At 40.0% G+C, this 16,493-nt stretch overlaps 1 protein-coding gene across 12 annotated transcripts in view; it reads left to right on the top strand.

Annotated features, from left to right (window-relative positions):
- TTLL5 (tubulin tyrosine ligase like 5) overlaps positions 1-16,493 on the top strand; it is a 316,526-nt gene that overhangs the window by 6,542 nt on the left and 293,491 nt on the right. For all 12 annotated transcript variants that reach the window (XM_070378475.1, XM_070378469.1, XM_070378470.1 and 9 more), the window contains exons 3-5: positions 1,567-1,673; positions 14,899-14,981; positions 16,260-16,366. In XM_070378475.1, the coding sequence (XP_070234576.1) occupies positions 1,583-1,673; positions 14,899-14,981; positions 16,260-16,366 (281 nt within the window). In that variant the 5' untranslated portion in view covers positions 1,567-1,582. The remainder of the gene's footprint in view (positions 1-1,566; positions 1,674-14,898; positions 14,982-16,259; positions 16,367-16,493) is intronic.

The raw sequence follows: 16,493 nt of genomic DNA, 5'->3' as shown, positions 1-16,493 counted from the left end.
CACACAGATACACACACAAATCCTTCTTGCACCCTGTAAACACCATTTCTCTCAAATGGTCACTGTCACCCAAGTCAACTTGCAGCAACATTAAATATGCACTTTCCATTTCTAGAAAACAGGGAATGAACTAGGTGTAGCAGTCTCTGCTTTCTTCACTAAATCTCTTGGCAACTCATCCTAAGTGTAAAGCTGCCTCACTTCTGAGAATGGTAGCCTGGCAGCCTATACATTCAAAGCGTGGATCTGTTTCAACCTGTGTTGGGAGTGTCTAACTTGGCCCTGAGGTTTGTGGTATGGCTTTTTTAAGGGGTGTGGTCATGTGAGTTTTTGAGAGCAGCCTGAATCTTTGGATTAATGATAATAATAATAATAAATGGATCTTATTCCATACAAGATACTGATTAATTTCAATTCCTCAGGGGTTCAGTTTAAGATGTTTATGCAAAATATCACTGAAATGGGATTATGGAGATGGAAGAGTGGAAAGAACACAGACACTTGGGTCAGATGCCTGTTCCCTTGCACAACCAGCTGTATGACTCTGAGGAAATTACATAACCTCTCGGAGACACCTTTTCTTCGATTCTAAGTACTGGCAAGAGGATTACATGAGATAATTTGATAGCTCTTAGTGTAATTCTTGACACATAAGAGGGATCCAGGCCATTTCTTTCCTTTCCTGCCTCCCTGCACTAAGGCAGTTGAAGATTCTTCTAATCTGTGAATAAATACACATTTGAGATTGATTTAACAGAGATTTCTGGAAGGTAAGAGAAAGTTAGAGGTCCTCTTCTGGAAGAAAATATTGTTCCATTTAGTATAGGCTTGCTTTCAAACATATAGTCTTAATTGGAATACTTGTATTTCTTTAGGTTTCCTAGCTCAGACTGTTAGGATGGGTCCTCAAATTGGCTTAAAAAGGGGCTATACGGTGTAAAAGGGGTATGTCAGTTATTGTGATTATTTTAGTTTTTAGTTAGGATTCTTATCTGTCCTGGGGACTAAGACATAAATTGTCCTAAATAATAAACGGAGTGTGTTAACTCATATTTAGGAAGGACTTGATTCTGTACCTGCACGTTTGCCACGCAGGGTCTCATCTCTCTCATTCAGCCGGGCTCCCCCTGACTTTCTCCTTTGCTCACAGTGACAACTGCACTTCCAGACCTCATTCTCTTACACCGTCAAGGGGAGGAGGCCATCTCTCTACAGCTGCTGCAGAAGGGGAAGAAAGCATCGCTCTCCTAGAGGGCCATACTGTCTCCTAACACACTGTCTCCAGCTGCTTCATGTCCTCATCCCTGAACCAGTAACTATAACTAGGGTGTGGAAAACCCTGATTGGCTGACGTCAGTCAAGGCCTGTCCCTGCCCCAGGGATGGAGTTCATCTGGAACAGACCACGTGATTGAGAATGGGAGAGAACTGGTTTCCTGTAGCGCTTTTGGAATGCTTGTTCTAGAAGAAGGGGAAAGTTGCTAAGCAGCCAACCCCGGTGATCTGCTTCAATTGTCAATTCAGATTTTGAGCTGTGAATTAATAAAGGCTTCTGTTACGGTTGTAGAGATCATCCATGCATCATGTGGACTGGAGGCTGCAGGAGAATTCCAGTTTTGGTATTCCATGCTGAGGCTATTCTGACAAAGGACAACAATATTCGAGTAATTGGAGGTAGGTATGATTTTCCCCAGAGAGGGCAGGGCTGGTCATGGCCCTGATAACCTCGCCTTGGAGAAAGTGATAACCACATTTAGGGAAAGGGCCTTGGTCAGGAGAAGACTCTCATGATGTTTTATACTTGAAAGGATTATTTATGATTCCTTAAATTGTTTTCTGCATATTAAATTTTTTTCCTTGTTTTTTGTTTTTAGAGTTATGTGTACAAGTGTTTATTTATGTTTTTTTCTTTAGAGATCATTGACATACAGCACTGTAGAAAGTTTAAGGTGTGTGGCATGGTGGTTTAACTTACATGTATCGTGAAATGATTATCACACAAAGTTTAGTGATAATTGTTTTCTTCAATTATGGTAAAATACACATAACAAAATTATTGTTTTCATCGTTTCAGTGGACAACTCAGCGGCATTTGGTACATTCGTAATATTGTGCTGCCATCATCATTTACTAATTCTAGAACATTTTCATCTAAAAGTAAACTCAGTATCCATTGAACAGTCATTCCACAACCCCCTCATCCCAGCTCCTGGAAACCACTGGTTTTTCTGCCTCCATGCTGTTACCTAGTCTGGATATTTCTTATAAATGGTCCCACACAACATGTAGCCTCTTGTGTATGGCATCTTACACTTAGCATAATATTTTCAGGGTTCATCCATGTTGTAGCATATATCAGTACTTCATTCTTTTTGTGGCTGAATGATATTCCATTGTACAGACATGCCAGATTTTGTTTATCCATTCATCAGTTGATGGATAAATATGAAAGTAAAAGTCGCTCAGTTGTGTCCAACTCTTTGCAACCCTGTGGACTGTACGGTCCATGGAATTCTCCAGACCAGAATACTAGCATGGGTAACCTTTCCCTTCTCCAGGGGATCTTCCCAACCCAGGGATCAAACCCCGGTCTTCTGCGTTGCAAGTGGATTCTTTACCAGCTGAGCCGCAAGTGAAGCCCAAATAATATTCCGTTGTACAGATATACCACATTTTGTTTATCCGTTCATCAGTTGACGGATAAATGTTTCCATCTTTTGACTCTTGTAAATAGTGCTACTGTGAACATTCATGTACAATCTTTTGTTTGTTTTCAGTTCTCTTGGGTATATACCTAGGAATGGAATTGCTAGGTTGGATGGTAATTCTGTGATTAACTTATTAAAGAACTGCCAAAGGATTTTTCACAGTGACTGTACAATTTTACATTCCCACCAGCAATGGTGTGAAATGGTATCTTATTGTGGTTATGATTTGCATTTCCCTATTACTGTCATTGAGCATCTTTTCATGTCCCCTTTGGCCATTTACATGTGTTCTTTGGAGAAATGTCTATCAAGGTTTTTGCCTATTTTCTAATTGGGTTGCTTGTCTTTTTGTTGTTTAGTTGTAAGAGTTCTTTACACATTCCGGATACTAGAACCTTATCAGAAAAATGATTTCCAAATATTTTTTCCTGTTCTGTAGTTTGTCTTTTCATGCTCTTGATAGTTTTCTTTCGTGGCAAAAGTTTTTCATTTTGATGATGTTCAGTTTATCTACTTTTTCTTTTATTGCTTATACTTTTGGTGTCGTATCTAAGAAATCATCGCCTAACCCAGAGTCATGATCCCTATGTTTTCTTCTAAGAGTTTTATAGTTTAAGCTCTTACATTTAGAGCTAAGCAGTCTTTTGATGCATTTTGAGTTAACTTTTTTGCATACTGTGAGATAAGGGTCCAACCTTCATTCTTTTACGTGTGGATAATCCCCCACATGGGTAGTTGAAGAGACTGTTCTTTCCTTGTTGAATAATCTTGGGACTATTGTTGAAAATCAATTGACTATTGAACGTATGGGTTTATTTCTGGACTCTTAATATTCTGTCCTTCTGTATGTTTATCCTTATACCAGTGCCATGTTATTTTTCTGACTGTATCTTTGAGCTAAGTTTTGAAACTGGGAAATGTGAGTCCTCTAAGTTTGTTCTTCTTTTTTAAGTTTTGTTTTTTTTTTTTGCTACTCAGGGTCCATTGCAATTCCATGATTTTGGGACCAGCTTTTTCATTTCTGCAAGAAAGGCTGTTTAGATTTTGGTAGGGAGTACATTGAATCTGTAAATTGCTGTTGGAAGTGTTGCCATCTTACGTTTAAGTCTTCTAGTCCATGAGCATGGGATGTCTTCCTATTTGTTTAGGTCTTCTTTAGTTTCTTTAGCAATGTTTTACAGTTTTTAGTGTGCACGTCTTATAGCTCCTTGGTAAACATTATTCCTCAGTATTTTATTCCTTCTGATGCTCTTATAAATGGAATTGTTTTCTTAATTTCATTTTTGAGTTGTTCATTGTCAGTGTATAAAATACTATGAATTTTTGTATACTGATCTTATGCTGAACTCATTTATTAGCTCTGATACTGTGTGTGTGTGTATTCTTTAGGATTATTTCTATGTAAGATCATGTGATCAGTAAATGGAGATTTATCAATCCCTCCGTCCCTCCCTCCTTCCCTTCCTTCCTTACCTGGCTAGAACTTCCAGTACAGTGTTGAATAGAAGTCATGAAAATGGGCATCTTTGTCTTATTCCTAATCTTACAGGGAAAGCTTTCAGTCTTTTACCATTCAGTTTGATGTTAGCTCCAGGGTTTCATAAATGCCCTCTATCATGTTGAAGAAGTTCCCTTCTATTCCTTAGTTGAGTGTTGTCTTCATACAACACTATTGGATTTTGTCAAATGCCTTTTCTACATCAATCAAGATGATTCTATGTCTTTTTTCCTTCATTTTATGAATGTGGTATGTTATGTTGATTGACTTTTGTATACCAAACCAGCCTTGCATTCCTAAGCTAAATCTCACTTGGGCATAGTATATAGTCCTTTTAATATGCTGCTGGATTTGGTTTGCTAGTATTTTATTGAGGATGTTTGCATCTATATTCATAAGGAATATTGTTTTCTGGTTTTCTCTTAATGCCTTTATCTAGCTTTGGTATCAGGGTAATGCTGGGCTCACAGAATGGGCTCCTTCCTCTTTGAAAGAGTTTGAAAAAGATTGGCTTTAAATGGTCATCCCTCATTGGTAAAGAGTTCCAGTTGGTAAATAATCTACCTGCAATGAAGGAGACCTGGGTTCAATTCCTGGGTCAGGAAGATCCCCTGGAGAAGGAAATGGCAACCCACTCCATTATTCTTGCCTGGAGAATCCCATGGACAAAGGAGCCTGGCAGGCTACAGTCCGTGGGGTTGAAAGAGTTGGACACTACTTAGTGACTAAATCACCACCACAGTTCTTTAAATGTTTGATAGAATTCACCAGTGAAGCATTTAGTCCTGGGCTTTTCTTTGTTGACAGGTTTTTGATCACTGGTTCAACCTCTACTTGTCTGTTCTGTTTCTTATTGAGTCTGTTTTGGTAATCTGTGTGTTTCTCTGGGCTTTTTGCACATTTTATTTAGTTTATGTAATTTTGTTTGCATATAGTTGTTTTAGTGTTCTTTTGTAATCCTTTTTGTTTCTGTTATACAGTAGTAATATCCACCCTTCATTTATGATTTTAGTGATTTGAATCTTTTCTTTTACATCATTCTAACTAAAAGTTTGTCCACTTGGAGAATCATTTTAAAGAGTTAGCTTTTTATTTTGCTTATTTTTGCTATTGTTTTTCTATTATTGTTTGTTGCTTAGTCGCTAAGTCATATCTGACTCTTTGCTACCCCATGGACTATAACACGCCAGGCTCCCCGTCCTTCACTGTCTCCTGGAGTTTGCTCAGATTCATGTTCAATGAATCATTGAGTCAGTGATGCTATTTAACCATCTTATCCTCTACCACCCCCTTCTCCTTTTGCATTCAATCTTTCCCAACTTCAGGGTCTTTTCCAGTCAATCAGCTTTTTGTATCAGGCAGCCAAAGTATTGGAGCTTCAGCTTCAGCATCAGTCCTTCCAATGAATATCAGTCCTTCCTTTATGATCGACTGGTTTGATCTCCTTGTAGTCCGAGGGACTCTCAAAAGAGTCTACTCCAGCAGCACAATTAGAAAGCATCAGTTCTTTGGCACTCAACCTTTTTTATGGTTGAACTCTCACATCCATACATGACTACTAGAAAAACCATAGTCTTTATTTCATTTACCTTCACTCATCTTTGATTTTAAGTAGTGCTCTGAATCCTGGTCTTAGCCTGTAGCTGTCTGCAAAGGTCACATCCCACACATCTGAACTTTTGTTGTGTGATATAGTGGAAAGCATCTTTACATGGGTTCTGAGTCAATACTTCAGATCCCAGCTTTGGCATTTACTAGTTGTGAATCTTGTGCAATCACTTACAGTCTCTCAATCCATTTCATTATTAGTGAAATGGAGATAATAGCTACCTTGCAGGCATTGTGAGAATGCGATCACGTTATGTTTAGCACATAGTAGGCACTCAAAATCTGTGCTGCTTACTCTATTTGTTGAACAAGATCTCCTCTACTGTGAGTGACTCTAACCTCTATCCTTGCCCCACAGTAGGCCGGAGTTCAGAGGAGGATTAGCACCTGCTTCTGGGATTTGAATTTTCCTCCCTCCCCAAGGGTCCTGGCATTCTAATCCCTTCAGCGAGTTGCTAGGTTACCACTTAAAGGCACGTGATTCATTCATGTTCACAGAAGTTGAAGTCACTGAAGATTTACTAACGTTTGTTGAGAATCTCCCTCTAAATATGGTTAGAGTCAAAACATCAAAGGTAGGTTAAAAACAGCAGAAGTAAATAATCCTTCCCTCAAACATGTTTCTTTTTGGTTTGCTTGTCACACAAATGAATCCATGTATTCTGTAGCAATAGGCAGACCCTTCTTTTCTAGAATACCTAACATTTATTGGACATTAGCATCCATTGATGTAATCATGCCATTATTCAAGCAGTCACAATTTTCTAGAACCTATAAGTTTTTAGATTTTTTTCCTATGTTTTAAAAAAAGCCACTAAACTTGTTTTGTCAAACATTGTTTTTGAATTTTCTATATATTCCTAATTCCTTGAGGTTTAATAATTTTCTTCACCTTCCTTTATGAAAAGACCAATTTGAATGAGTTTTATTAGTTGCTTCCTGAGATTTCTGGGTTGCTAAACACTCTTGGTCTGTTGGTGTTTTTTTTTTTTCCCTCTGTCTTAAAATATAGCTGACATAGATCTGCTCAAATAGTAATCCTGGGTTAAATCCCCTTGAGAAGTGTATCTGGGGCATTAGTTATCTCCTGTTGATCTTAGAGTGTGAGATTCCAACCTTGTTTTTTTCTGTTATTAAATGTTTCATTGAATTCACTGTTAATATTTTTCATACAATAAGATTTCATATGCTTTATTTGTGAAATATTCCAGGAATATGTTTTTACTCACCATATCCATGTTTTTCCCAAAATTACATGCTTTGAATATTTAAGTGGAATTGCATTTTAGAGGCAACAGATATTTTCCCTTTAAAGTAATCTTTTCCTGGAATGAAGCATTTTGTGTTCTGTCCCTGAATGTGTCATTTTCATCAGTTTGCATTTGTGTAGACTAGCACTATCCAACAGAAATGTGGTGTAATTCTTCAGTAGCTTTATTAAAAAAAAAAAAAAAGGCAGAAACAGGTGGAATTAACTTTAATAATGTATTTTATTTAATCTGAAATATCATTTTCACATTTGCTCAGTATAAGAAAATTGTGACGATATTTCACATCCAGGGTGTATTTTGCACTTTTAGTACATCGCCATGTGGTACAGTTTTCACTGGAAGCATTTGGTCTGTGTTTAGATTTCATAAATGTTATAGTTTGAAATTATAGTAAATTCCTATGCTCAAGTTGTTCCAAATAAGTTTTCCAACTTGTACTGAGACCAAATTGAGTATGAGTTTTAAGATTAAAAATTAATTAAAGTTAAATAAGATGAAAAATTCAATTCCTGTGTCATACTAGTCACCCTTGCGGTGCTCAAGTTACATGTGGCTAGTGACTGCCAGAGTCAACAGTCCAGGTAAGGACCTAGTCTTCTGACAGGGAGGCAAAAATACACTGTGTTGCCATTGAAAGGGTTATTCTTGAATTCTAAAGTAATTTTAAAAAATGTTAGTTTTATCTTCCTTCTAGTTCCACAGACTCCTTAGGGCACGTCACTGGGTGCTTCTGAGCTGGCAGTTAGATTATAGGTTCCTTGTTTGCCTTTGCTGTGCTGCAGTTCGTGCTGGGACTTGCCGGTTGTCCTAGTCCTTCAGATTGTCTTTTGGGATGCATGTGAGTGGTTGACGAGACAGTTCTACAGTCTCATAGTAGAATTGATGCGATGTGTGTTAGAGTCTTAGGTGTTGGACATTTGGCAGTTTGCTCGCCCTGCCTCTTGTTTTTATATGGAAGAAAACATGGCTGAGGTCGTTGTGACTTGAGCAGTTGGTAGATTCAGTTTAGAGTTGCAGTTCTCCACTGGATTCTGTCTGGGGAGAGGGAGCCCAGGCTTATCAGGTATTGCTCTTTTATTTATTTATTTTTGGCTGCACTGGGTGTTCATTGCTGCTTGCTGCTGCTGCTAAGTCACTTCAGTCGTGTCCAACTCTGTGTGACCCCATAGACAGCAGCCTACCAGGCTCCCCCGTCCTTGGGATTCTCCAGGTGAGAACACTGGACTGGGTTGCCATTTCCTTCTCCAAAGCATGAAAGTGAAAAGTGAAAGTGAAGTTGCTCAGTCGTGTCTGACTCTTAGCGACCCCATGGACTGCAGCCTACTAGGCTCCTCAGTCCATGGGATTTTCCAGGCAAGAGTACTGGAGTGGGTTGCCATTGCCTTCTCCCATTGCTGCTTGGGCTTTCTCTAGTTTCGGTGAGTGGGGGCTGCTCTCTAGTTGCGGTGTGCGGGCTTCTCATTGTGGTGGCTTCTCGTTGCAGAGCATGGGCCCTAGGGGATGGGCTTCAGTAGTTGTGATTCATGGGTTTAGTTGTTCTGTGGCCTGTGGGATCTTCCTGGACCAGGGATCAAACTGATATCCCCTGCATTGCAAGGCAGACTCTTAACTATTGGGCCACCAAGGAAGCCCCAGATATTTCAGAAGAAGCCCAAGTGTATAATTTACTATGTATTCTGTGTATCAGTATATATATTTGTAGCTATTTTGTAGTGTGGTTTTTCTTTTTTCCACTATACAAAATTTTTTCCTATGTATCAGCAAACTTTTTTCTTTTTCTTTTTTTGGCTACACCTTGTGGTTTGTGGGATCTTAGTTTCCCATCCAGGGATTGAACACAGAGTGAAAGCCTCAAGTTCTAGCCACTGGACTGTCAGGAAATTCGCTTATCAGCAAGCTTTCTTATTCTAAAAGCTCAACATGTATTAACTGATTTAATGCTTTTAGCTACCCTGTGAGATAAGTTCCTTTGTTATCAACCTCATTTTATAGGTGAGGAAATTGAGCATAGTGAAATTACATAACTTATTTAAGATGACAGGCAGGAAGTAGCAGAGCCAGAAGTTGAACCTTGGCAGTTTGACTCCAGAGATACTGTTTTTCCAAACACCTTACTGATCATCTTCCCTGTGGCCTGGGGCAGGCGCTGTAGAGCAGGCGAGAATCAGGTGCAGTCCTGGTCCCCAGCAGTTGATGTGTGCTTAGTCACTCAGTCGTGTCCAGCTCTTGCGACCCAATGGACTGTAGCCTGCCAGGCTCCTCTGTCCATGGGGATTTTCCAGGCCAGAATACTGGAGTGGGTAGCCTTTCCCTTCTCCAGGAGATCTTCCCATTTTCCCAACCCAGAGATCGAACCCGAGTCTCCCACATTGCAGGAGATTCTTTACCATCTGAACCACTGGAGAAGCCCAAGAATACTGGAGTGGGTAGCCTAACCCTTCTCCAGGGGATCTTCCCGACCCAGGAATCGAACCAGGGTCTTTTGCATTGCAGGCAGATTCTGAGGCTTGGGCTTTTTACATGTAAAACTGGGCATGTCAGTGATCAGTTACTATAATGAAAAAGACCTGGTTTTCTTTCATTTTTCTGAACATTTTATTTAAAAAAATAAAACCTCCCACGTTATGAGAATAGTACAGTGAATTCATGTATACTGTTTCCCTAGTTTCATAATTATTAACATTATTATTAGCATTTTGTCATGTTTGCTTCTCTCTCTCTTTCTGTCTCTGAACCATTTGAGAATTAGTTCAAGTACATCACGCCTAAATACCTTATTCAACATGTTTACCCTCAGAACAAGGGATCCTCTCTATAACCAGAGTACATTGATAACCCTCAGGAAATCTGCCATTGCTGAAACTCTCTTATCTAATATATAGTCTCCCCCCAGATTTTCTTATTGTTCCAATTTTGTCCTTTATCTTGCCCCACCCCCCCGCCCCCGCCTCCCAGTTGAGTATCCAATCAGAGGTTGCATATCGTTGTCATATTTCTTGAGTCTCCTTTATTATCTACATCCATTTAGTGGATTTTTTTTTTTTGTCTTTCATAGCATGGACATTTGTAAAGATTCCAGACTAGTTGCTTTGTGGATGTCCTTAAGTTTGGGCTTGTCAGATTGATTTCACATATTTAGATTCAGGTTAAAAAAGTTGAAAAAAAATTTTCAGGACTATCACTTAGTGAAGTCATGTGGCACTCAGTGTATCACATTAGGAAGCATATAGCATCATTTTATTGCATGATTAGTGATGACAAGTTAAATTGTTTGGTTAGATAGTGTTTACGAGATTGCTTCATTCTAAAGGTGCTCTTGCCTCTTGTTATAAGCATTCTCTGTAGTGATGTATTGAGATGTCTGAATAACCTATTCTCCACTAGCCTCTCACTCATTGGTGTTCATTGATTTTTGTCTGAATCACTTACTATCACAGTTTTTGTAAAATAGTGGTTCTATATTTCAGTTTGTCCTGCTACATTTATTAGCTGGCTTTTCTGTAAAGAAGAGCTTTCCCTTATATGTAGACAGAATAATAATCTTCCAAAGATGTCTACTTCTTAATCCCCAGAACCTGTGAAAATGTTACCTGACTTAGCAAAGGGGAATTGAGGTCATAGATGGAATTAAAGTTGCTAATCAGCTAACCCTTAAGATAAGGAGATTCTTTAAGTGGGCCCGATGTAATTACAAGATAGGCGTGGAATATACTGCTTTATCAGAAAGAGGACAGTCACTAAGGAGACGGAAGAAGCGTCACCCTGATGCAGTGTGAGAAGGACTAGGCCTGCCATTGGTGGCCTTGAAGACAGAAGAAAGGGACAACCAGCTAGGGAACGGGGGCAGTCTCCAGAAGCTGGAAGAGGAAAGGAAACGGATCCTACCTGGAGCCAGTAGAAAGGAACGCAGCCCTGCCCATGCCTTGATGACGCTTGTATTGGATTTCCGCCCTAGACAACTAGTATAGCTTTCTCACCTTCTGATCAGTGTGGATTCATGGGTGGTTTTCTTTTTTATAAGTGAGTTAAAAATCTATTTCTGTCAGCATTCATTCTTACATTCCAATTGCCTCAAATTTGGCTTTGGGGAGCCCCTTCAGGACCCTGTGGCGTGTTCTCAGCCCTGTGACCGCCCTCTTTCTTGGCATAGCAGTGTATTCCACGCTTACCTCGTGCTTTCCTTCCCCAACTTGAAACCAGGACACAAACTCCAAAAAACCTTTTAAATTTATTGTGATCATTGTATCTCCAGAAACTGAATATGTGCCCTGGATTAAGCTATGTCACAATCTTAATGAATATACAAAATTGAGAAAAACAGTATGAGTAAATTAAAACTTCAATAAGTAATCAACATAAAAGTAGAAAAAATAGAAATCCATTTCTTAATATATGAATTGTGCATTTACAAAATTAGTTGGATCGTTTATCCATAGTTGAATATTACTTATTGCTAGAGTGAAACAGTTCAGCTAATTCCTCTTCGTATTGATTGTTTTTATAGAGATAAGCTCTAGGAAACTTTAGAACACACGCTCTTGAGCATTGTATTGCGCTGTTTCTTATATTATACTTCCCACTGCTTTTCTTATAACAATATTGTAAAGACAATATAACAGTGATTGACCATTAGGAAGACTCCGTACCTGGGCTTTACAAGTTTGCTGTGGGAATGAGAAGTATGGAGTGTCTGGCCTTATGGTTCCAGTCCTCCTGTGTCTGCTTGGCACGGTGTTCTGCTAGGGCTGGGCAAGTGGCAGCAGGGATTTATGAATGTTTTCACATAAAGTTATAAAAAGAAATGCTTATCTTTGACTCTTGAGGCTGAATTTTGTTCCAGAGCCTGTTCATATGTTTCTGTATTATACTCACTCAGAAATTGTTCAGTGTGCAGTCCTTTAAAAAAAATTCATTCTGCCAAATTCTTCAGTTCAGTTCAGTTGCTCAGTCGTGTCCGACTCTTTGCGACCCCATGAACTGCAGCATGCCAGGCCTCCCTGTCCATCACCAACTCCCGGACTTCACGCAAACTCTTGTCCATCAAGTTGGGGATGCCATCCAGCCATCTCATCCTCTGTCATCCCCTTCTCCTCCTGCCCCCAATCCCTCCGAACATCAGAGTCTTTTCCAATGAGTCAACTCTTTGCATGAGGTGGTCAAAGTATTGGAGTTTCAGGTTTAGCATCAGACCTTCCAAAGAAATCCCAGGACTGATCTCCTTTAGGATGGACTGGTTGGATCTCCTTGAAGTCCAAGGGACTCTCAAGAGTCTTCTCCAACACCACAGTTCAAAAGCATCAATTCTTCGGCACTCAGCCTTCTTCACAGTCCAACTCTCACATCCATACATGACCACTGGAAAAACCATAGCCTTGACTAGGTGGACCTTGTTGGCAAAGTAATGTCTCTGCTTTTGGATATGCTATCTAGGTTGGTCATAACTTTCCTTCCAAGGAGTAAGCGTCTTTTAATTTCATGGCTGCAGTCACCATCTGCAGTGATTTTGGAGCCCAGAAAAATAAAGTCTGACACTGTTTCCACTGTTTCCCCATCTATTTGCCATGAAGTGATGGAACCAGATGCCATGATCTTCGTTTTCTGAATGTTGAGCTTTAAGCCAACTTTTTCACTCTCCTCTTTCACTTTCATCAAGAGGCTCTTTAGTTCCTCTTCACTTTCTGCCATAAGGGTGGTGTCATCTGCATATCTGAGGTTATTGATATTTCTCCCAGCAATCTTGATTCCAGCTTGTGCTTCTTCCAGTCCAGCGTTTCTCATGATGTAGTCTGTGTATAAATTAAATAAGCAGGGTGACAATATACAGCCTTGACGTACTCCTTTTCCTATTTGGAACCAGTCTGTTGTTCCATGTCCAGTTCTAACTGTTGCTTCCTGACCTGCATACATGTTTCTCAAGAGGCAGGTCAGGTGGTCTGGTATTCCCATCTCTCTTAGCTAACAATTTATAGTGATGTGTAGAAAGAGATTCAATATAATGGGCCAGGGAAAATGTTAGTCTTTCGAGGTATATAGAAGCCTCACATGATTACAGACATTCTTCTTAGCCAGGAGTCACAAGCGCAGAGTGCTCTCTGGGGCCTGGCAGGAAATGGGTTTGGTAGGCCAAGTGGTGAAGGTGCTGAACCCCGGACAGTGAGGGTCTGTACTGACAGAAGCATGTGCACGTCTCTCTGCTTGACTGTTGCCTTGCCAAAGGGAGAGCCCAGGGTCGCCAGGGTTTTCAAGAGAAGTCCAGAAATCTATATTTTTATATGAATTCCTCCAATTGAAAAAGATTAGAAATTTAATTTAATTTTTTTTTAATTTTTAAAAAATATTTTTAATTCATTTATTTGGCTGCACGGGGTCTTAGTTGTGGCACACGGAATCTTCAGTCTTTGTTGTGGCATGCGGTATCTATTATAGCTCCCTGACTAGGGATCAAACCCGGGCCTCCTGCATTGGTGGTGTGGAGTCTTACCCACTCGATCACCGGGGAAGTCCCTCAATTTTATTTATCTATTTTAACACATTAAATTTTTTTTTTTTTTTGGCTGTGCTGAGTCTTCCTTGCTGCACAGGTTTTCCTCTAGCTGGGGTGAGTGGAGGCTACTCTCTAATGGCAGTGTGCAGGCTTCTGATTGGGGTGAATTCTCTTGTTGCTGAGCATGAGCTCTGGGCCGTGAGGGTTTCAGTAGCTGCGGCACAAGAGGCTCAGTGGTTGAGGCTCCCAGGCTCTAGAGTACAGGCTTCATAGTTGTGACACACCGGCCTAGTGGCTCTGTGGTGGCATGTGGGACCTTCCTGGATCAGGGGTGGAACCTGGGTCTTCTGCATTGGCAGGCAGATCCTTTATCCCTGAGCCACCAGGGAAGCCCCCCTCAATTTTTTTTTTTAAAGCACAATGAGAACAAAGAAGCCAGGTCTGCAGATTGGTTTCGATCCGCACATCACCAGTTTATCATGTCTCTGGTCTAAGATATGCTGGTGATCAGAATTGTTGCACATGGGGCTATGTAGAACAGGGCTTCCTAGCCTTTTTTGGTGTAGTGAATGGTGTTGGCAGTATGGGGAAGCCTGTGGGTCTCTTCTCAGACTAATGTTTTTTAGGTGTATTTTAAAGATACACAAGACTACAAAGAAAATAAATTGTATTGAAATATAGTCTCAGAATATTTTTCAAAACCAAGTTTGTGATATGTATGCTTTTTATTAGTGTGCTAAATAACATGACTTAGTTGTGGGTCTGTTAACTCTATTAATTTTTAAATACTGTGAGAATAAGTGATTTTTTTGGGGGGCTGTGCCTTGCCGCTTGCAAGTGTCTCAGTTCTCCAACCAGGGACTGATCCCAGGCCACCGCAGTGAAAAACCTAGAGTCCTAACCACTAGGCCACCAAGGAACTCCTGAGAATAAGGGGTTTTCTAAGATAACTGAACAACTGTAGAAGAATCTTAGAGTACTTGCTGTCTCTGGGTGGCAGGGTCACAGGCACTGCTAGTACCATTCCGCTTTGTTGCTTACATTCCTGATTGAAGGTACTGTTAAATTGCAACTAGAAATTACTGAAAACAAGGATGTCATTTCTCCCCCCACCTCCACCCCATGTTTTGTGAAGCCCCATGGACCTCAGGTTCTCTGGTTAAGATCCCCTTGTTCCAAAATAATCCACTTATTAGTAGCATAAGGATAGCAGTATAATGTTATTTTGTGTAATTACAATACGGCGGCCACCATATTACTGTTTATCTCTTTTATTCCTTTCTCCACAGTTAACTTTCCTGTTATTGAACTTGATTCTGTTTTTCTTTAGAACGTTATCACTTGTCTTACAAGATTGTACGAACAGACAGTCGCCTGGTACGCAGCATTCTGACAGCCCATGGATTTCATGAAGTAAGCTCATTTTCATTACCTTACCTGATTTGCTCAAAAGCTGAAAGTCCCAGCTACCTAACTGACTATGATCTAACAAGGCTAGCTCTAGAAAGTACATGGGACCCCTACTTAGAGATGATGCAGAATTTGCATTGACTTTCTGAGTGGCTTTACCATGAAATACATGGAAAACATTTCCACAAGATTGTGTGGGTTTGTTTTTTTTTTTTTTTTAATTTTTTTCCTTGCTATGTTTTTAGGCATGGGCTAGAGGCAGAGATGTCCATAAGGAATTGTCTAATACTCAGTTAGAGCTCTTTGATTATAAGCAACAGAAACAGACTCTGCCTAACTTAAACCAAAAAGGAAAAGGAATTTGTAGTAAAGATGTGCATAAAGTGGCTAGCAGAATCAGAGGAACAGCTGAAAAAGCAGGCCTTTGAAAGGGAGACTGCAATAGCCCTAGGGATCTGGCAACAGAAGTCTTCAGGACCACCTTTGCTGCTGTGGAATTAATTGACTCTATTCATTGTCCTTATGCCTTTCTCCACTCAAGAGCTGTATTCTGGAGATGGAATGATTGGACTAGCTTGAGTCAAGGGTCCACTCCTTGGGGGAAAGGAGGGGTGGGCGATTGGCAGATCCTTTAAAAGAAAATTGGGAAAATGGGGATGTTGGTATCAATAGGGATAGGTAAAAATGCTGGTCAGACTTTCATTGTAGATATTTTGAGACAATTGATAAAAGTCTAGTTGTTCACTTCTTATCTTACATTGAGATGTGAAGTAGACATTTTGAGGAAGTTCTGATACCAGTTTATATCCTGTCTTTGTTGATTTTTATCTACAGGGTTTAAAGTGGTACCTGCTACATCAGAGGCAGAGGATACATAATTGTTGAGTGAATGAACAAATGAGTTCTAGTGAATGAATGCATTCTGAGTTGGTATAAGGTTTTAGATCTGATATCACTTTATACTCAGCATCTGCAAGGACAGTCTGATAAGGGAGTCCTCATCTCTTACTTTGATATGTAATAATATTAAGAGGTATCATGGACTTCTATAAAAGAGTTAATTCTACTCTTTGTAGGTAGTACTTGCCCAACTCTCACAGTTCTTTAAACTTGCTTATGCCCGTGTTCTTACACTCAGCTTTTTTGTCTTACTAGGCTCAGATCCTAATGGGCCCACCCCCATGAGCGCTCTGTGGGTGAATAATCTCTATGGCTTTTTCTTCCACTTTTCTCCAGGCGCTGTCTCTGGTGGTTCTTACCTTGTCTTTTTATCTGCCTTAGGTTCATCCGAGCAGCACTGACTATAACCTAATGTGGACAGGATCCCACTTGAAGCCCTTCTTACTTCGTACCCTCTCTGAAGCACAAAAGGTTAATCACTTTCCCAGGTAATGCTCTTGCAGCTACTTTGCTCCATTTAAAGGTACCTGACATCGAGGCATGTAGCCAGCAGAGCTAATTAACATCTTTTAAAAAAAAGGAAATCTGTGATATAGGGCAGCTGTGTATAAATCA

Source organism: Bos mutus, chromosome 10 (genome assembly GCF_027580195.1).
Source record: "Bos mutus isolate GX-2022 chromosome 10, NWIPB_WYAK_1.1, whole genome shotgun sequence".
Lineage (NCBI taxonomy): Eukaryota > Metazoa > Chordata > Mammalia > Artiodactyla > Bovidae > Bos > Bos mutus.
This window is presented reverse-complemented; position numbering and strand designations above follow the sequence as displayed.